General features: G+C 35.7%; 1 protein-coding gene across 1 annotated transcript; it reads right to left on the reverse strand.

Moving 5' to 3' along the window:
* Window positions 1–4,326: 4,326 nt before the first annotated feature.
* Window positions 4,327–11,146, reverse strand: LOC100367916 (neuronal acetylcholine receptor subunit alpha-10-like). Its single transcript, XM_085506702.1, has 6 exons — window positions 11,026–11,146; window positions 8,702–8,847; window positions 7,874–7,918; window positions 6,094–6,203; window positions 5,462–5,994; window positions 4,327–4,980 (listed from the first exon to the last, which is right to left on the reverse strand). Exons 1-6 carry the CDS (start codon window positions 11,084–11,086, stop codon window positions 4,490–4,492), a joined length of 1,386 nt encoding a protein of 461 aa, XP_085362828.1. The 5' UTR covers window positions 11,087–11,146; the 3' UTR covers window positions 4,327–4,489.
* Between the last annotated feature and the right edge of the window lie 11,120 nt (window positions 11,147–22,266).

Below are 22,266 nucleotides of genomic sequence, written 5' to 3' on the forward strand. Positions count from 1 at the left end.
AAAACAAATCCTCTGATAGAGAATTGACCGCAGCGATCGAAGCGAGTGTTTCCGACAACGTCATCTGTACCCCTAAAAACACTGGCATAGTAGCGTCTGGACCAACTCCCGCAGAATCTAAGACCGCTTCTATTTCTAATACCCACAATCAAAGTACACATGCAGCATCTGCTTTGTTCCATAACTGCACCTTTAGTGAACCAATTAATGTCAGCATAACAAACACAAAATAGAAAATTTGACAACGATAATAAGTCCACAGCACTTGCTGCAGTTTAGCAGCTCTTATTGGCCGCTTAAGCTATTTTGATATTACGTTGGTATGTCGTGAATTGTGCAATATCTCGTGATATACCCGCCTCCGGCGGTGGTTTATTGCTTAAATAAATTATGTTATATAATGTATGATATCTGTTTGTGCACCATTAATCTGGAAAATTATCAAGATTATTTTTTAATAAGAAATTCCGTTAAACCTGCACGTTAAATAGCGATGGTCGTCGCGCCGCGTCCTGTTCGATATGGGACTCATAGCGACGTATACAACGCGTGTAAAATACATTGTTTGTTTACATGAAATCGGACACGCACTGCGCGACAGCCACCGCTCTTTAATATTGTCTTGCAGTCTGTTAAATTGTTTTTCTGTACTAATTTCACGCCTGATTAGAATTTGAAGTGTTATATATTCTAGCCATGAATATAGTGGGATTAATGAAGGATATCTATCGAGTGTCTCATGATCAGGTTTTGGAAATGAGTGTAGTAATTATCGCACGACTTTAATAAGTCTAATATCATGGGTCACAAATTTTGAGATTTTGTCTATCGCATGTTTGTTCTAGTGTTGTTACGCATTGTATATGTTTGTTACAATCTGTATCGTCGATGCATCTAAACTCGTTTGCGTGCATTGATTCTATATTCAGGTTCTAGTGAGCTGTCACTGACACAAGAAGAGATGCATAAAATGGTTGAATGGCACTTAACATTGCATTTGATAAGATATAACAATGTATAGCAAATTATTATTTCATTTTCGTGTTATCTTTACTTGATTTATCTAGACGAACTTACCATCAATGACACAACAGAGAGCATGGATTCAGCTTCCTACTGTCATATGTTCTTCCAAATTAAACCTTTTTCAAGTAACAAACATGTAAGCCATATGACGATTATCGAGTAAGACATTATAGTACACTAGCTGCAAAGTTAGTTAAAGCGGGACCAATCATGATGGGTGTAACTAGTCACCAAGGTATGCTTATTTATCCGAATACTGGTACCTCCTCTGAAATGTCATTGATTTACACACCTCCTATTGTGTCACGGCTATTTACCCCTTTCTATAACCCCACGCTGCGCAGACTTGGATTAAATAGTAATAAATTCCAAATCGTAAATTTCAAAGCACAAATGACGGTTTATTGATGCCTACCTCAGCATTAGATCTTAGAGATCAGTTGTTTTATCTATTCCTGTTCAGTTCTACCTTATTGCTCCAGGAACTGCATATACGGCTGTTCTAAAAAGTGAGGTGAACGATCACTTTGTATGTCCCTTTTAAATCATTGAGCATTGTACCCCAGTGCCGCCAGAGTCAAATCACACTTTCTTGCAAAACAATCTGCAGTTTGCAATCTAGGTGCTTTCAAAGGAATCCCTGCTCGTTTGAGCCTATGCAAAGTGGGTCTGCTGGATGCAGTCTCACTGGCACTATGTTCTATGAAAACCAGTACAGATGGCAGTAGAGATGTAACGTGTTTGCATTTTTTTTCCAGCATCAGAGAATAGCTTTTTTTATCACATATGAAATCATCAGTCTATACTGACTGTGTGGCTCACACCATAACATGGTATCCCGTGACTGGTACTAGTATGACCCACATAATGGTGCTCATGTGAATCCATATATTCCCCAACTTGTTTTTTCGATTTGTTTACTCCAATTTCAGGCCGCATATCATAGCATCTATTAACAAAACGTAGTAATATACGCATGAACAAAATCAACACATATTAAGAAGAGATACCACGTGACTTCATGGCAATATCTTGAGGTTTATATGATTCCATCAATGGTTTATGCTAAAGACAAATCAAAAACAACGTTTTGTGATTTTTTCGCTGTGATTTTTATAACAAAAAATGCACATAATTGTTACTGTACTCATGAAACTGAAACAATCTAAAACGAGATCGTATTTATTGAACCAGTAAACAATGTTGTGTATAATTTGCAACACCACCATTTATGGAAGATTAATGTATAACATAGTAGTACCTGACGGCTTGCATCCCTTCTCCTCTATTATTGTGTCACTGTTCCAGTAGCTTATAGTGGCTGATCCAGAGGGGGCAGGGGGCCATGCCCCCCCAAAAAAAACGCATGACGATTAATATCATCTGGATTAGGCATAGCTTCTCTGCGATTTACGCTCCGTATATCTTAAGCGAAGCTTGGACCGCCACTGGTAGCTTAAGTTCCCATGTAATGGCTGTATGTGAATTTTTCCACGTGTTCTTCCAGCAATCACCGAGATACATTATGGCGGTATATAAATATGGCAAAGTTCATGAATATTAGGTTTAATATCTGGGATTAGTTAATATATGTCGTTCCTGTAGGATCTTGGGTTGGATTTGACAATTTGTACCCTATTACATTGCATTCTACATGGGTTCAATCGAGTTCAGAGATCAGGTATACCGCATAATATTCAACAATGAAATTGAATAAAAAAAATGCTATTTTATAAATACAATGCTAGACAACTTATTTGAAGTTTATTTCTTTTATAGAAAAAGTCTTAAATTTTACTCAATCATCTTGCGATGGTAATTTTAGACCAATCTTTGACAGGGTTGTATATTGCGAGTCACTCAAAGTTCTGCTCTGTGCTTGGTCATGTAGTAACCAGAACCCACACTAGAGACTGAAAAGTTGTTTCGACGTCTTTATATTTTGGAACCTCTTTACACTGGGTTATTGTGACCATAACAACAATTAGTCACAAATTTAATCGTACGGTTTTATTGAATTGTTCATGCCAAATGTTACGCAATGAATGAGTACTAGCGGTGTATCGGTCCCCTTATTCCAATATACACGTCCAATACTTTTATTTATGAATTCTCTTCACATTTAGATTTGTTTGTTTTTTAATACGAATAATAATTGTGATTTGTGTGCGGCGTTCGACTTGGATTTGGAGATTTTGTTAGAAGGGTTAGGATGTTGTTGTTTTATTTCAGATTGGTTCAGTTCACATCTAACCAATACGTATCGTAGCTCGTTTTGAGGACATTAGAAATTGTATGTATAGTAACAACTTAAAGCCTCATTCTTCAAAAACATTTATGGTTATTTATTGTAATAATTCAACTTAACAAAATAAGTCTGAGCTCAGTTGGATAACCATGTCTGTCTTGTGAGTAAATCTTCATTTTATCACCTATGTAGCATCTTCTATTAATTCTAGGGACGACATGATGTGTAAACATATCACACCAATGATTTGTTTGCATCGGCTTTCAATGAAATATCGCGTGGAGTTTATGATTGTGATGACTTTAAAACCCTTGGACGTAAAACACAGAAATACATTTGTGAAATGATGACTCCATATGTGCCATTTTTGTCTGGTTTGTAATATATTGTAGCTAGAACGTTGGGTGATTAATTTCATATTGGTTTTCCTGTCTATTATGATTATTCGTGTCTCTGGATTTCCTATTTCAGTAGCTATATGCATTTTATCCAATCCGTGCTTACAAGATGGTTGCAATAGTTGTACGAGGTTCTGAGAACTCCAGGGGTAACTGTACGTTGTAATGGTATTATATGTATTTGGCTCTAACCATGAATTAATTTCACAAGTTGAATTCAACGGAATTGATCTGAATTAAAGAAATACAAATATATGGTAGTGTTTTAGGACATGACTTAAACTATTGAAGACTTTTACTTCACCGCTGTTCATTAATTCCCACAAATGACCCGTTCATACGTCACATGTCTGACGAGAAGGTATGGTATGACGTAGTATTGTTTGTTTGTGAGGGAACTAGTGAAATATATAGGGAAAACTATCCCCAATACATTCACATAGAATGTATCCATCAGAGAGACATACAATTTATAGGCGTCACATACTATAATACCAGTTAATTAGACTCTCGTTGAAATATTGTTTTATATGCGTCGGTGCAGATGTATGTGACGATAGATAGATTGGAAATTGTGAAAATAACATTGCCAACCATAATGCAATATAAGATTTACGTATTAATAATATAAACAATTACAACATGATCCAAATATATAGTACAAATAAAATGAAATATATCAAATAAAATTAAATACACGGTCTACAATACACCAGGTTTTAATCCAATGTCATGTGCCTTGCCAAATGTGTCTTGGATGACGATACCAATCTGGTTTTCCTGATATATCTGATTCTAGAAAAGGAGTCAGTTTCATTCAATATGTGTCTTCTTTAGAATGGGAGTCCATTGCCATTACGGGTAAATAAAATATGAAGACCGCCGTCATAACGATTAAAGCAAATAAGTATATAGATAGATATGCTCTGTCGAGTATTCGAGCAACTTCACGCCATTCACACACTCTTCGGTGTTGTTCTTCTCTGTCATTTTTGTTAGCATTTGTATTCTGTGTTGATGGCAGTGACATGCTCTCCACCGTGGGTTCGTACACCATCTTGTGATTATTGATATTGCCGTTATCGGCTACCTCTACATGATTCGAATATGCACTTGATTGTCGCTCCCCTTGTTTCGGAGACACCCTTGGCCGTGTACAGCCAATCCGCGAGAGAAAATTGAAGGCGAATATCTTCAACCCAACTGGAACTTTCCGACATCCTGGATTTCGGAAGTGCATGTTTAGCGATGAAGATATTAAAAATGCAGATGCTACTCCCATCGAAATCAAACAGAATAAATACATTTCTGTTGAGAGAGATAAACATAATGTCAGTTGTTAATAAACCTATTGTTGTTTGTGCTAAGGATAAAGGCCTCATCGATCAGATGTAGAAAATATCGTCTAAAATGATCAATAACGAATTGTAAAAAATCCTGGAGGGAGATGTTCTATTATCAGCACATTTCCATAAATATATTACGATATAACGATTAACACAATGCTGACAATGTGAAGTTCGTCTTATAATTCCCATTCTTAACTGTATTGTGTAATCTGAATAGAGTTCTATTTTTGTAATGGTATATTAATGCAAGAATGTTGAAATCCTATTTTGACACCGTTCCTAAAATTTGAAATATTCTATGTAATATCGGGACATGTATTTAAGCATTGTAATGTGGTTTTCATCGCCGCTCGCGCATGCTTAAAATTATTATTATATACTAATACTCGATACTCTCAGTTAGTACGACAGATAGTAAGATATAACTAACATATACTTACGTATATGTGGAATGATATCGGCCGTTGGTGGCATGTATGCTGACACGATAGTAAGAAACACGATCTGGGAAAGAATACTAGTAACACACAGAGTAATTCGTTCCCCTGAGTCAGACGGTAAGTAGAAGCCCACACACATCATAATACTCGCAAGGAATGATGGGAGGATTATGTTTATGACATAGAAGTTGGATCGACGTTTGAAGTGGAGCGTATACGTCACATCCGGGAAGGGCTCGTCACAGCAGACATAGTGAGCAACATTGCGTTTCACTTCCATTTTTTCTATTGTCCATTCTCCATTGCTAATAAATCGGTCAATGTTACTCTTGTTACTGGGGATGATATCTATGTACCCACCGTGATAGCTCCACGATGCAAACTTCATTTGACAGTTTTGTTCGTCAAATGGAAAGAACGTTGCGTCAATAGAGCATGTTGATTGGACGACGGAGAATTGTAAAGACACCACCTTCCCGTCATAGGAGACAATCGCGTCAGTATCAAAATGGCGATTGAACAGTTCGCCGGTGCTGGTAAAAAAAAAATAAAACAATAATTATTTAATTATGTATTCCAAAAAACGCACGCAAATTGTTCACACATGACAATTTGTCCACACTGCAACTTACCTAGAAAACAATACCACATCCGGTTGCCATATTTTAGAGATATGTATCTGTATTTCTTTAATACCACCAAAATCGTCAGGATCCCATGTCAAATATTCATCTGTCCACGTCTAAAATCGGAATAGATGAACAATCATAGTCCAGTTATTCATAACCACACAACAGTCGAAATATATATATACGTGTGCAACTTCCAGAATTTAAATGCAGTGGGTTGGAAGCAAATTCCTATTGCCGGTGTGCGTGTATATTGTACTTGTTTTTTGTTTTGTTTTGTTTTGTTTTGTTTTGTTTTGTTTTGTTTTGTTTTGTTTTGTTTTGTTTTGTTTTGTTTTGTTTTGTTTTGTTTTGTTTTGTTTTGTTTTGTTTTGTTTTGTTTTGTTTTGTTTTGTTTTGTTTTGTTTTGTTTTGTTTTGTTTTGTTTTGTTTTGTTTTGTTTTGTTTTGTTTTGTTTTGTTTTGTTTTGTTTTGTTTCATTAAAGTTGATTTTTATATTAACTCATGGTCTTTGAAAGCTGTACATTTATCATTACTGATATATCGCGTCGTTATGGCTGGAAGCATTATTGTATAGGTGGATTTAGATCCCCCTCCCCATAACTGTCGTTATGGCTGGAAGCATTATTGTATAGGTGGATTTAGATCCCCCTCCCCATAACTGTCGTTATGGCTGGAAGCATTATTGTATAGGTGGATTTAGATCCCCCTCCCCATAACTGTCGTTATGGCTGGAAGCATTATTGTATAGGTGGATTTAGATCCCCCTCCCCATAACTGTCGTTATGGCTGGAAGCATTATTGTATAGGTGGATTTAGATCCCCCTCCCCATAACTGTCGTTATGGCTGGAAGCATTATTGTATAGGTGGATTTAGATCCCCCTCCCCATAACTGTCGTTATGGCTGGAAGCATTATTGTATAGGTGGATTTAGATCCCCCTCCCCATAACTGTCGTTATGGCTGGAAGCATTATTGTATAGGTGGATTTAGATCCCCCTCCCCATAACTGTCGTTATGGCTGGAAGCATTATTGTATAGGTGGATTTAGATCCCCCTCCCCATAACTGTCGTTATGGCTGGAAGCATTATTGTATAGGTGGATTTAGATCCCCCTCCCCATAACTGTCGTTATGGCTGGAAGCATTATTGTATAGGTGGATTTAGATCCCCCTCCCCATAACTGTCGTTATGGCTGGAAGCATTATTGTATAGGTGGATTTAGATCCCCCTCCCCATAACTGTCGTTATGGCTGGAAGCATTATTGTATAGGTGGATTTAGATCCCCCTCCCCATAACTGTCGTTATGGCTGGAAGCATTATTGTATAGGTGGATTTAGATCCCCCTCCCCATAACTGTCGTTATGGCTGGAAGCATTATTGTATAGGTGGATTTAGATCCCCCTCCCCATAACTGTCGTTATGGCTGGAAGCATTATTGTATAGGTGGATTTAGATCCCCCTCCCCATAACTGTCGTTATGGCTGGAAGCATTATTGTATAGGTGGATTTAGATCCCCCTCCCCATAACTGTCGTTATGGCTGGAAGCATTATTGTATAGGTGGATTTAGATCCCCCTCCCCATAACTGTCGTTATGGCTGGAAGCATTATTGTATAGGTGGATTTAGATCCCCCTCCCCATAACTGTCGTTATTTAAACACATATACCCCATCACATACATCCTGCATCCGTTCTTGTAACTGTGACGAGAATGCTAGAAAAGTAGTTTCCGAAAAATATTTTATTTGTATTGATGATGCTGATTTGTGGAATTCGTACCTGTCCAAGCCAACACTTGAATACCATAATCTGCTTTTGTTCATCCTAATTAGAAACAAATATAGAAAGAATATAATACATAATGATGATTTTGTGATTAATCGTATGCCATACACCATTCACTCACCATAGAATGTGGCAACCGCAAATTAATTATTTACACTAATCGGCCACATGACTGAGGACGACCACTATAGAGGACAATGTACACACACTCATTGATGTTACCTTATACCCCTTGTAACAATGGCAGATCTATTAATGTTTAATGTTATATAAAATTACGTAAATCAGCCATGACTGAGGGAGGCCATGATTAAGGACGGAGGCAATATGCACTGTTGGGTAATGGTTACCAAAGGACTTTTGTAACCGATGGAATATTATTCTTTTAATGTGTAATTGTATATAATATCATATCGAAGCACCACTGTCATTGTCCAATTCACACTCGTATTTCGTGTAAATAAACAATGTGCGACTACTACGCGATGCGGCGGCTGAGGGGATTTCAGCATTGTAACAAAGTGAACAAGAATATAAACGGTAACATGCGAGGGGAACGGAAAGGTTCAACGAACGGAGAGTATGGCTAATTCATCAATGTCATGAAATGTTATAACAAAGATTGTAGTAACATGCAATTATCGCTTATTCAATAATTGTTTATCATGTGATCTTGTGTGACGTTGGCGCATGCGTACTATGCACTTTCTTTACCATGTGGGATGCTACGAACGTTGTCATTGTCAGACTACAACCTCCCATTACAAACAAAGCTTACTATACAACCTGATTATGCCAAAGTGCAAAACATATTAAGCTTACCATATCTATCAGCTGTATAGGCGTCATACGATGATACACCACTATCGGTGTACTTTCATTCATCACTGGACGGATAGGATATTCCGGGTAATTATCAAGTAAAAAGTGGGTCAGATTAATGCTATTTTTAGACGAAACCACTAAACCTGAAACAAATACACATACTCATAGTTAAGATGAATGACGATAAGAGGTTTGAAGAAGGCAACATAGCGTTTGCAACACCCGGCCCACCCATAAACTCGAACGCTCCTAGTGTCGGTTAATATTGTGACTACGTTTGCTTAACATGAGTCATCGAGTCATACTATTGATATAATATACTCAGGGTATATGCCCGGCAAATATATAATAATTATAAAATTAGAAAGGTCAATTATAATAAAAAAGTCATAGTGTGAGGTAAAGGTCACTAAAGACAGACATGACTGCATATATTGTATTTACCAGTCCATCATATCGTGTGTTGAAAGACGGTTTCATACAGTGCATTTTTATTTTTTTTACATTAGACTGAACAGTAACGTGGCGTGTCCAATAATATGACAGTCATAGACCACTAGTCGCCCCCCCCCAAAAAAAAAATTGATAAATTTATTTGAACATCAAAATTTTTAAAATTTCATTGAGTTAAATGATCATCATCTGAATGGAAAAAAAACAACAACGATGCTATTTCAAGCACTGTCGCACGGGTCAATGTACTTGTGCCATTACGTGACACCACGGAGGGCTTTATACAATGACACGTATGCGCCATAACACACTCAAGTTATTACTCGACTGGAACATTCTTAATAATCATAAGTTATGTTTACTTTCTGTTTCAATTTTAATGGAATTTGAAATATTAATAACAACTAAATAATGCTTACATCATGTGTGGAAAATACAATGAATATTAATAGTGCATGACATATAAGTGAAGTATTTGATATATAGTACATGATATTTGTTAATCGTAGTCCTATGTAACTATTCAAAAAAGCTGGTCGTTATCGATTGCATATAATTGTTGTTCATGTGCTCGCTGGAGTTTGACTGATTCAGTAATTAATATGAATATTTAGTTGTCTGGTAACAACGTTTCCAATATTGTGTACATTGTTACGTTGTATAATTATCATTTTTTGTAATATTTATAGACGGTTCTAGAGAGGTTGCTACGAATCCCGATTCATGTTGGGAACGATTGTGACTACAAAGTTTATGGACCTGAAACCGTTACTTGAAATACGGGACAGCCATCTAGTTCAACACGTATACTAAGTGACGTCCTGTTGTGTGGGACTGGATGAAGCTTGTGGGATTGAGACGCAATGGTGGGTATACAGTTGAAGCAATCCAGGAATCCAAATTCCGCCATTTCTGAGTAGTATTCTTCTGCAATTGTAATTCTCCGCTTTAGAGCGAATGAACATTAATAACATAACAAATTTCCATATTTCCAATTTAACAAATGTGTCAATTATATTATTAATGTAAATAGTGCTAGAAAACATCTAAATACAATGACATAAACTAATGTTCTTCACTTTACAAAATGTTGTTGTCTGTGTTAATTACGTATTGAATGAACGTGTTTATGGAATTGTTTGAGACAGTCGCCATTTTTTTTCTTTCCCATTTCTTACTATTGTCGTCTTGTTACGAAGCACGCAGTAATGTTTAAACTACACGACTGTTTGCCAAATCATTTGCTACTTTATTTCCTTTAACTCAATACTTCATAGCACAAAACCATAGATATATAGCTCGTGATCGGCGTCCTGCCTATATGTTATTTGTTGCATTCTATCTTATACGTAAACGTTACGGTGTACAAGTTACGTTAACCGAATTGGAGAACTAATGGTTCCTACGCATGCGTTACTGCATTACAAAAGCATGAGTTATTCTCCTTCTTAGATTGTATATGTGTTCTATGCATGTGCCAAACCGGCAAAATGTATTGACGTAATTAGAAGTTTCTAAAAAGCGCCAACTGATGTGGGCATATGTTATTATGCTTTGTCCTCAACTATAGATAGTTTAAAGAGAAAAAACAATCATCTCCTCTACATGAGCTGTGCAATTAAATATTCCTATTTTACGACTGTACAACTGTTCTCATGAGCACGCAATGGTATAGATGTGCTATAAATCAACCTCGGCAGTGATCGTGTACTGTACATAATGCAGATGTTGCTGGATTTGATGATCGACACGTTCCACGGTTTTTACATGGTACCTAAAGCCTAACTAAACATCTAGCTCTCACGCGGACACTGTACCGCAACCCAATGTGTAAACAAACTCGTCCTCGACGTGACATTCTTACTTACCAATGACCGTGGCTATCACGCCCAGTCTTATAAAACCCACATTTGTTCCAGTTATGTACATTATCTTCCCTCTAATGTCACTGTGTTATAGAATCATACACCCACGTAGCGTAGCGGCGGTTGGTTAATAATAACAAAACACATTAACTGTACGTATTATCAATGGCACTCAAAGCTGTCTTGAAACAGACCCCCTAAGTCAGTGTTCCAAACCCTACGTCACGTTGACTTACAGATAACTTCGACGAAGCAATGAAGGTAGACATCAAGCAGCGGCTACGTGCGAGTAAATATAAATTGTATAAAATTGACATACCTATTCAACAAAATATTTATTGAGAATGTTCCAGCATATATTTGGCATAATTAATAGCATTGCATTGGCGTGTGACGACATGATTCGTGATATTAATACTCTTAAAACATTTTTTAATTATATAAAATTGACCAAACAATTTGACTAACTGCGACATGTGCATTTGTAATATTTGCTAACACCATAGTTTAATGAAATATCTACGATTGAATTACTCGGAGTATATTTAGGAAATAAATCGTTTATTACAATGTTGTGTCGATTTCGATACCTCGGTATCTTTGTTAACAGTTAACTATAAGAAAAGACCTCCATGTTATTTCTACCTTACATTTTTTTCGAAAGGTTTGATTTATTCTTTTTACGAATTGATGACATTGACCTGAATACTAAGGTCGTTTAACTTGAGTGAACCAAATGTATTTATGTTAGTGACATATCGTGAGTGGCACGCTTTAAAGAGAGTTCGATGGTAGAGCCCCGATAGATCAGTAAACAAGATGTAGATGACCTAATCGATCAACACGAAGAAACGCAATGGGAAGTAGTGTATACAAATATAAATACGCGGGTAGTATGCTGTCAACTCCGGCATAGATATGTAAATTATTTGAATGGCAAACACCTTGTGTTTTATGAAAACAATACAGTAGATGACCAAATGACTTGGTGCCATCAATTAGTATTTCCCAGGTTTTCTTAGTAAATAAATATAATGAAGTACATTTATGGTTTCAATGGAGATAAATCCCAATCTGGTACTATATTACGCTATGTTACGATGTTCCTGCGTTATAATAATGCTTTTTTCTACTTATGAAGGAATAAATTAATTCACAAAATACCGAAATATTAAAAAAATGTGTGATAAATAATACGAAACAATGTATAGTATTGTGCAATCATTTGACTTTGAAGGAGCAGAGTGTATGTCAATTATATATAATTTTAATCATATACTTTTTGCAGCAATGTTTCTCTCCTGACTGTGGGGTATACATTTACAAGTTTATTCGCTATGCAAGGGTTTGTAAGGCTTTTGGTTAAATGCAATAACACAATTATAATCTCAGATGGCATCAATGTAACTTGTCTGACGTAGATGTATTTTATTGTTACCTGGAATGATATATGGCGGTGTCACGTGTGCAACAGGATGTGATATTTTTTTTCAAAACATCTGCAATCAATTCATGTATACTATAAAGTCAATTGACTAGTAATGTATTTACTTTGTTTTGGCCTTTCAGATTGTTTTGTCGATTGTTGTTTGTCATTTAGCTTGTGTTTTTAGACTTGTAAAATCTATAGTTGTGTGTGTTATTTCCACTCAGTTGTATACACTGTTTCAATTTGTATATCTTATTATAAAACCCAGAAAATGTTGTCTGCCTGTGGCACTCACGATTCATGTAATCTTATCCTTGTTCTTGTTATTGTATTTCAGTGTTATGAGGAGTTCCTTCTGTGATAAGATGTAATTCATCTTTTATGACATTACATTCGATTCATTTTTTGCCCTCAATGTTTGTTTTAGGTCGCCTATACTTACAATATTAATTGCATGTCTGTCATTCGGCTGCTTTGTGTAGACTTGTTAGACATATAAGTTGATATGTTAAATGTGACAATAACTGTGATTCTGGGCATTTACAATAAATGCATTTTTTCTCAACATTTTCTAATGAAAATAACCAAATAATAAGGAATTACAACTTAATTCCATTGTGATATGTGTTTGTCACTCAGAGAATTGCATTACTTTGCTATGGAATTGCTAGTTCAATACAAGACATGTCGATACAAATGTTTAAGCTCAAAGTCTTCATAATTGTTTTAACAATACACGTCTTCCTTATTACAGTGGCAATACCTGTGAATTAAAACATTTTTGTTTAAATATAATTACATAAAGATGACCAAATCATACCGAAATATTGTTTTAGAAACAATTGCAAGGATACAAAAGTCTTAAGTAAAAACTGAAGGTCGAGCATTCGTCATATTTGTTGAGATCGGTCACATGATGGGAACCGTAGACAATTGTGACGCATGACACACGCTATTATGGCATTTGATACATACAATCACCAATGCGAGGCCGACACAGAGAGCATAAAGTTGGCGACGTATTTGAAATTTTGCTCAGAGTCCCCGGAAAGTTGCCATTCTGTACCATATTCCCTGAGAGTCGCTTGCAAAAACTGGATATCAATAGATGGCGCTCTCTGGATCATGGGCGCACTCTTAAAATCTCAAGTGTTTTAATATGCAACGTCGATATGTAGCATACATGCTAGTCTTCCAATGTCCATATGTCGACGATGGCCGTAACAAATTGTTACTAAGGACACATAAAATGATATATTCGAAATAAACATCAACAGCTATTGCTGCTTTAAGTTGTGTACCTCCTACAGAACAAGATAAGTCCTTCTTGAGGCGCATCCCAAATACATTTTGTGATATTCAGAATAATTATTACTGTATTTTATTTTATTTTAGTCTTAACAAACAGAGATCATTTTCACTGTGATTCCTCATTTTCAATCATTGTAATGTACACAATATTGTCTTGTGAAATCAAATGTTTATGATTTGTATTGTAATTAACACACATGTGACAACCTTACAAAATGAATCCATTAGAACAGCTATGTTACATGTGTTGTTGCTAACATTTGGGATGTAACCACAACATTTGTTAAATTCTTCAGTTTAAGTTGTATACCATTTTCTACTATGTGCACAGAACTCTCACCTCTCCTGCATATGTCAATATTGAAATCTGTGTGGCCTCAAAAAGTTTGGTTTTAAGTGATTTCAATATTGTCATGAGTATTAAAGAATGATGTTTGTGCTTTTGCTGCTCGTATTGCTTTCTATGTCTGAGTGGTAACAAGTGATTTTATTCTCCTGAACCATTGGTGTCGAATTTGACACAACAATTTTGGTTCATTTAGGTTCTGTTAATTTTTGTTCAGTTCAGTGATGTGTCTTGTCTTGGTGATTATAATTCTTGTTATGATGATCCCCATTCATTTACATAATAACGAATAGATATTTGTAGGTCATTTACATTTTCTGACATGATGATAATCTGCATATTGACTGTGGAGAAAAGTTGTTTTGGATGTTCAGCTCATCAATTAAATTTTTAATATAAAAGTTTAACCCTTAATTTGCATCTTTGTCTACCTCAATTTTCCATCTTGAATCTTTTTGGTATGTGTATGTAGTAAGATCATCTGATCAGTTCACTGTTCATCTTTGTTTTTCTATGGTTTACATTCAGGTTGTGACACGTACTGTTTGAGTCTGCTTCCTTTTTTTTGGTTTGCAAACTTTTCTTTTGCAATAAACATTCTATAAACAATGAACATAAACTGGCATACTTTCATACTGTCTTGGGAGTGGGCCATATAGCTGTGTAATCGTCCTCACTTCTAGCAGTCATCAATGTTACTATTGCATTCAAAGTAACATTACATTTCTAGATAGAAACCATCTTAGTTATGACCGCAGTGGGACATTTTTTAACACTGTTTAATTGGTGCAGTATATATAGGCAAGCTGAAAGAGGGGAATTGTTTTAACAGCGTGCTGGAATGTCACAAGAAAACATTTTTGAGCATTTATTTAGATGATGACCTGTTAATGTCATTGCCGTTACCATATATTCATGGGGCGATGATGGCGTTCGGACCTACCGATAATCCCAAAAATAATCACCGACATATTCAGGTGTTAAATGTTTGGAGGGTGTCAATTTTCCGTTTTCAACTGTGAAATTATTCGCCAATTGAGTTGATTACTTCGTGTATCTCAGGATTACTTGCATTGCGATTTTACGAAACGATAAAATTGGAAATTCAGTCAACCACCACCCTCTTAATATAATGTGTAATGGTCATGTTCAAGCCCATTAGTAAACAATAGAATGGGTGTCACATCTTCATGAGGGATTGTGACAATCACGACTGTGGGTTGACTGGAGGGTTTATTTAACTTTGATATTATTCTCAACGCCAATAACAACACAGATTCGGATGTCAGCGAGATGACTCCAGATGGGATTACTTTGAGTGAGTCTTATGTTGTTACTTCTCCATCTGAAGAGACTTTGTGTCTGAGTCACTGCGTGAATCCAGTTCCAACACCAAATAAAAAGATGTGTGCATGTTAACACTGCAATGCATAGCATTCAATCTAGGCATTACATAGTGTTTAATTTGCATATGAGTGGTACCTAACACTTATTCGCAGGTGCTTTGCAAAGCATGTTAGTTATCTGAATACAGCTTTGCCAAACTGTGATAACTTATTTAAACACGGTGAATGTTTACAATACTCGGTCACTCGGCTCAAAAATTGGCTGAGATTAATATTATAGCAATGGTTATTAGTTGTTTATCACCACTGTAGTAATCATTGGCTTTCTACTTTTTATTTTCTACTTTTTATTGCCTGCCCATGTTGTGCAAGGTGTTTTTGCTGTTGTCAGGTGAATTCCAGGTCATTTGATGATAATATCACAAGAGCACAAGCACATTGATGAAACGCTTACTTTGAGTACACCATTTGTAGATAAATCAACGACCTCGGTGCAAAACAAAGTTGATCTGATCATCTGGGATCTGATCCTGTGTGATTTCCTGTGGTATTGAAACTAAAGTATGCTAACTTACATTATTCCAATGTGTCTGGATAGTCAACATATAGTCGTGTCTTCCAGTGTATACGAAGTACATAATTTCTACCCCACTATGTCATGGCTACCAGTTTTCCTCTGCTGTGTGGCTGGTGCAAATAAGAAAACACAGTATTAAAGCAGCGATTGACACTATATCAAAGATTAGATTTTAAAGAAAGGCTAGTATCTAGGTATGTTGTAGTACAGAATACTGGATACAATTTATGCCTGTCAGATGGCTGCTATATGTCAGTTTGCTGGTTCCTGTGAACCCTGGGTTACTGTAGTTGTTAATATTATATCCATATGATTGGCTCTAATGTAATTGTATACATTAAGGTAGTGAGAGATGTAAATGAGATATAGCTGCAATTATGGCATATTCCTCCAGTTAATAAGCGTATAATTATGACTCACATTATATATGATTTCATATGATTATGTTCTTTTGTTAATACTTCATTTCTTCGTATTTGGCCGCGGATAATTACTGATTTATTGATATATTGTTATTACTGTTGTTAATATTATAGCTTCAATAAGTCGAATCCATTGTCTTTAGTCCATCAATTAGTCGAGTTATTTAAGGTATAGATGCATGTTCGTGGGCACTAGGAGTGAATTTTTTTTTTCTTTTGTTACCCAGTACCCAGACAGTCTTGGCTAGATAGTGTTGAAATTTCGGAGCATTGTCAATGCTGGAACATGCCCAAAAAAGGATTTTAAAATATAGGGAATCGAGGCACGCGAATGTGATTAAAAGTCCCGAAAGTTTGTTTACGATGCTATTTGATTGACAAGTCACTGTTGATGTTATATGCAAATGAGTTGCTGGCCTCAGTTATGGTGCGGCGATGTGTAACTTCCTGTCCGCGACCCTGTTTAACTTACCTCAAGCGCTACCAACTAGTCTTGCAAACTACAAAAAAAAGACAATACGTAGACGCTTCCAGCATACAAGCGGAATACAAAAAACATACAGTTGTAAATGATAAGTAAGCTTTTTCACCCTTATCTCGCAACATGTCGACAACTTCTAGCCTGGCAGCTTCCAGTGGAGTACTGTTAAATATTTGTTTGTTCACGCATTTTTTTCTCCGAAGGCATTATAAAACTGACTAATTTTACATTTGTCGTTCCGCTGTAACGATCACCGTGCTGATAGCATTGCGATGTAGTAGTGGATAAACACCATTTAGACCATTGATGTGCTGTCATCGATAACTAACTTTTCAGTGGCAAAATACACAAACGTGAAATGCTCGGTTACTTAAAAATAAAAAATACCCCGAAAATTACAGAAACATCGGCAACGAGATGCTGTTTTTAAACACCGCGGAAAAATCACGCAGTCTGCGATGCCATCTTGGTTACCTTAATCGGACACCCCCTTGTCAGCTAGCATGCATCTGTAGCGATGTCGCAAAGTACGTTGTACGGCCGTGCTCGGCGACCTCTGGTACTATGGCACTCTATGAATGAGGTATTTCCAGAGGTCAGGGTTCGTTTAATTTTTATCGACCCATCGCGTCTGCTCGTAGTTGAATGAAACCTGTTTAGATTTACAATAGTTGTCTTTCATTTCGACTTTTTCTCACCGGCGATTGAGTACAAAAACTGTGAATAGCCGTTGTGTAGCAAAATATTACGGCCCATTTCAACCTGGCCGTCTAACTTCGCATTATCCATTTCACCGGAGATCGTGAAAAACTGCGTCATACAGAGTATTTGTTAAAGGTTTGAGGAAAGGTAAATTTAGACTCAACCCACCCAATAGGGATCGCTATGTTTGTATAACTGTATGAATATCTCATCGGCTTTACGTAATCCATTGTGCCCCTCCCTAAGTGGAAAAGATAAGACGACGCCATGACAGTTTTCACTCAAGGTTTTGACTCCGCGGACGATTTTACGTCCGTTTCCCTAGTATTCTAAATATTTTTATTTTATTTTTTATCTGACCATTGAACATCGGCAAGCGTCGGTGTATGATGGATTTTGGCATGTCGTCGTGATGCAATAACCATTTTTGTGGAAGATTAACGTAACTTTCATAAAACGGCCATTATCTCGGTTCGTGTTTTCTGGTTGGTTAGAGAGATTGTAAAATTAATTAGCTCCTACAGTTTTTGTCAGTTTGTCTTGACATTTTCACACTATTTTGACGACGTCTCTACGAACAAAAGGACGTCTGGGCTTATTTTTAAAGCTTTGCATTCTCGGATAATGACATTCGAAGTGTGAAATACTGACCGGGATTGACTATATGGCACACATCATGCTTGACAACTTTGTAATATGAAAACAAAACATACTAAATATACGCCTGGACGCCCATTTGTTAATAAACAACTGATAAACGTTGTGTGAAAGTTTCACTCAAAATAAACAAGAATTGTGCGAGCTATTTAGATTTGAACTTCCATGGTAAACTGAAAAACACAAGTGGAGATAATGGCTAATTTGCATAACCATTCACTCAGTAAGAAGTTTGCTAATGCTCATAATTAAAATGGCTGTAACAGTACCAAATTTAAACCTATTATCGTTTTGTAAAAAGTTAAATATAGTGCATAATATGGAGATCCCGTCATTACTTTTTTTTCACCATGTTTATTTTTGATTATTTATGTACAGCCTTGCTAAATCTTGCTAAGCATTCAAAAGAGAGAATGTTTGTACCAGTTTTCTATATTTTAAAATCGACTTTTGAGTATGTTCCACTATTCACAATGCTGTGAAATTTTAACAGTCTATAGCCAAGACTGTTTGGATAATAAAAAGCAAAAAAAAAAGAAAATTCACTCTCAAGTGCCCACGAACCTCCATCTATACCTTAAATCTACGGCAGAATGTTTAACTACAACTGGGTTTTAAAGAAAACTTAAATCACGCATATCAAGTGCAATATGAAGTTACATAACTAGAAATTCTTTGTAGTGTTTTCCCACTCCCTTTATTAATTTCATACCTTATACTAACACAATATGCCTGAATTTGAGGGAACTAATAAACTCCTTTAAAGACATTTGTTCTGTTGCATACTTTTTACCCACACTTGTAATTAAAAACATGTGTATTATATAATAAAACATTTGTATTTTCTATCAAAACAATAGTGTTTTAGTATTTTTAGAAAAGTGTTTTTGGGAGTTATAAAAACACTTTTCGATGAAAATTAAGCACACATAAAAAAATTCAAACTAAAAAACTAGGTGTTTTACGGAGATATAAATGTGTCATTGAAGTGTTTATTGGTGGAACATTTATGAACTAATGCATCCAGTTTTATGCAAGTAGTATTAACAAAATTGAGTGAAAAGTCTGGGGACTCGTGGGTAAACATTATGATATATATATATATATTAACTAGACAATCACCAAAGGTGGCGTAATTCAACGCATAATGAGATGGGTCATGACATTACCATCAGAAAATAATTTTATGTCAAACACCAACCTATATGGTCTTACCAACATGAGTACAACTAGAAATTGAGACACGTGGTGAATTAAGTACTCCGTGGTCTAACGAAATTTGTAGTTGTAGTTCCAATCACATCTGAGCAGCATTCTCACATGCGATTTAAAGACATTTTCTCAAAGAATGTTCAATTTGAAACACTTCAAACAGCAAAATCACCAATGATGTTTCAACCATACTATTATTTGTTTGCAAAATGTTAATTTATAAGACACATTTTTGTTCATGAGAGTAACTAAAACAATTTACTTCTAAATTGCACTAAATTAAAAACACTTCCTAAAACAAATAATTATGCAGTATTTCACCTAGACACCCGATTATATAAGTGTTCATAAGCAGGACACTTTTGTATGCCGTCTACGGTATGCAACTATAATATACACAGAACTTATTATCGACTGTATGCAGCATATTTATTGGAAAATAATGCTCACACACGTCACATACTGTGCATGTAGCGATATTTAGTATTTCCATAAACAGCTTTTATATATTCATATATTTTGCGAGTGTGTATACCATGTACCTGTCACAATTTTAATAACCGATGGAATTAAACACGATGTTGTTATCAATGCTCGAGTTAGTAAGCTGGATAACGCAACGCTAGACGGGCGTTAAATCCCTGTGATCTAATCATTAGATTCCTTTTCTTTACAGCTATTATTCTATTATTCTATATACTGATTACCACACAGCTGTGCAAATTTCAGTTTAATTTGAACGATCTCCCCCAAGTCTCTAATAATACATACCTATTTAACTGTTATTTAGAAATATAATTAATAGAATACAATATGAAAACAAATATTGAACAATAAATTAGTTTGCAAACATTTTGAGTTACCTTTCGTAAACGATGGTGTTCACGATTAACACTATTATATGTTGTGTGTTCAAGTAACTGGTAACTGGTAACTGGCTGTAAACTCCAGTGTTAGTGAAAGACCGAATTCAATTGGTCCATTGGTTTTGGTAAGTTCACTTTTTGCATTTGCGCATGCGTGCATAATGAATTAGGGAATATCCCTGTATTCCGTTAACCGTCAAGATGGCTCGTATTATTGTTTTTGTATAGTATCCTCTTCTTATTTCCCCCATCGACGCGGGTAACTTCGTGAATAATCAAGGATGAATAGCTCAACAGTACCTTGTGTCGTGCGCACGCTCATTCAATGATTTTATTATACTATTGGGAGTATGTGGACAGGTGGCATATTCGTTATAAAAGCAACAACAACTTGAAACGAATGATGCCATTTTAGATTGTCTATGGAAAGAGGGGAAGTTATCCTAAACAAACCGGAAGGTATAATGAAATTGTTACTCCGTTACGAAGCGTGTGGAAAGTGTAATTGATAGAGCCAGTGCAGGCAGTTGTGTACAACATTAATATTTGCAGTGGCATCCTTTCTTTTCTTTATGTACGGAAAAACTGATGAAACTTAAGTTTATGCATTTACAGGACCAGAGTATTCCATACTGCATAATGTCTTGCCATGATCTGAGTTATTACCAAATATGAAATGTTGCAGAATTTAACAGGAAAATGCAGTTCAATTCGTGGTAATGGTTGTGTGGTCATATTTTCGTTTTCACATTACATGCTCGTGAGTTATAACTACAATAATATTTTACATCGCACATTTCTAATTCAAATATCGCCTTGCTTGAAGCAACAATGATAATTAATTAATCAGATTTTAAGAGAAACGATCGGAAAGGATAAACACTTCTTATACATATCCTTGGAAGAAACACTTTTAAAATGTGTGTCTAGTGAAATCACTTTTAAAAGTGTTGTGATTACAAGCACTTTTTATACATGTTCCTTTACAAAACGTGTTTCTAATGGAAACACATTACATAATGTAAAACCATCCCTGACATGTTAATAACTGCAAGTGTTTCCATATAAACACTCCAAGTGTTTTTAAAGCTTATGAACACTTAAAAATCTTTTATCACAAAAAAGTAAACAGTAATGTTGTAAAATAACTCATTTGCGATTTTAAGAAAAACATTTAATGTGCTTAATTATAAAACACTTAAAGTGATTTTAAAATTGGGACAAAAATGTATCATATTTTAAAACAACAAGAATAACAGTGCAGAAGGAATCACTAGTCAAACATACTCCGCATTCAGCAAGATTTATATCTGGCGAATAAACCAGATTTATCAAAATTTGCATTACTAAGTTTGAGGAGTTAATAAATAATAAGACAAGTATCAGAATCCTGATTGAATACATTGTTTGTTGCAACAGTTAACAAATACAAATTGAAATTACATGGGATCGGTTGTTTGTGTGAGATGTAGTGTAAAGGATGGCATATACCCTTACAATAAAATAAACGATCCATAACAGTAATCCGCATCGCCAGAACCGTCTGAACTGACAATATACAAAATAAAGAGAGAGGCAATCCGCAAAAGAGACATGGTACGTCATATGGAGCCATTAAAAGAAGTATAAAACAGGTCATATACTTTGAATCTCGACGACCACAATGAGACAACATTAATTTACAAAGGTAATGGTAATCACTGGAGAGGTTAACACTATAATGACGGCAATACAAGCGACAGACAATTCGAACGCTTACAAAAAGTTCACATGGGCATTATTCTCCAACTATTCCACATGTATAATATGTGAAAATCACGCGAATAGTGGACGAATAAAATATACAATTTGAAATAACCAAATCAACGTAAAGCACCAAAGCCGTCGTGTTCCAT

This window comes from Saccoglossus kowalevskii, chromosome 13 (genome assembly GCF_978046115.1).
Source record: "Saccoglossus kowalevskii chromosome 13, keSacKowa6.1, whole genome shotgun sequence".
NCBI lineage: Eukaryota > Metazoa > Hemichordata > Enteropneusta > Harrimaniidae > Saccoglossus > Saccoglossus kowalevskii.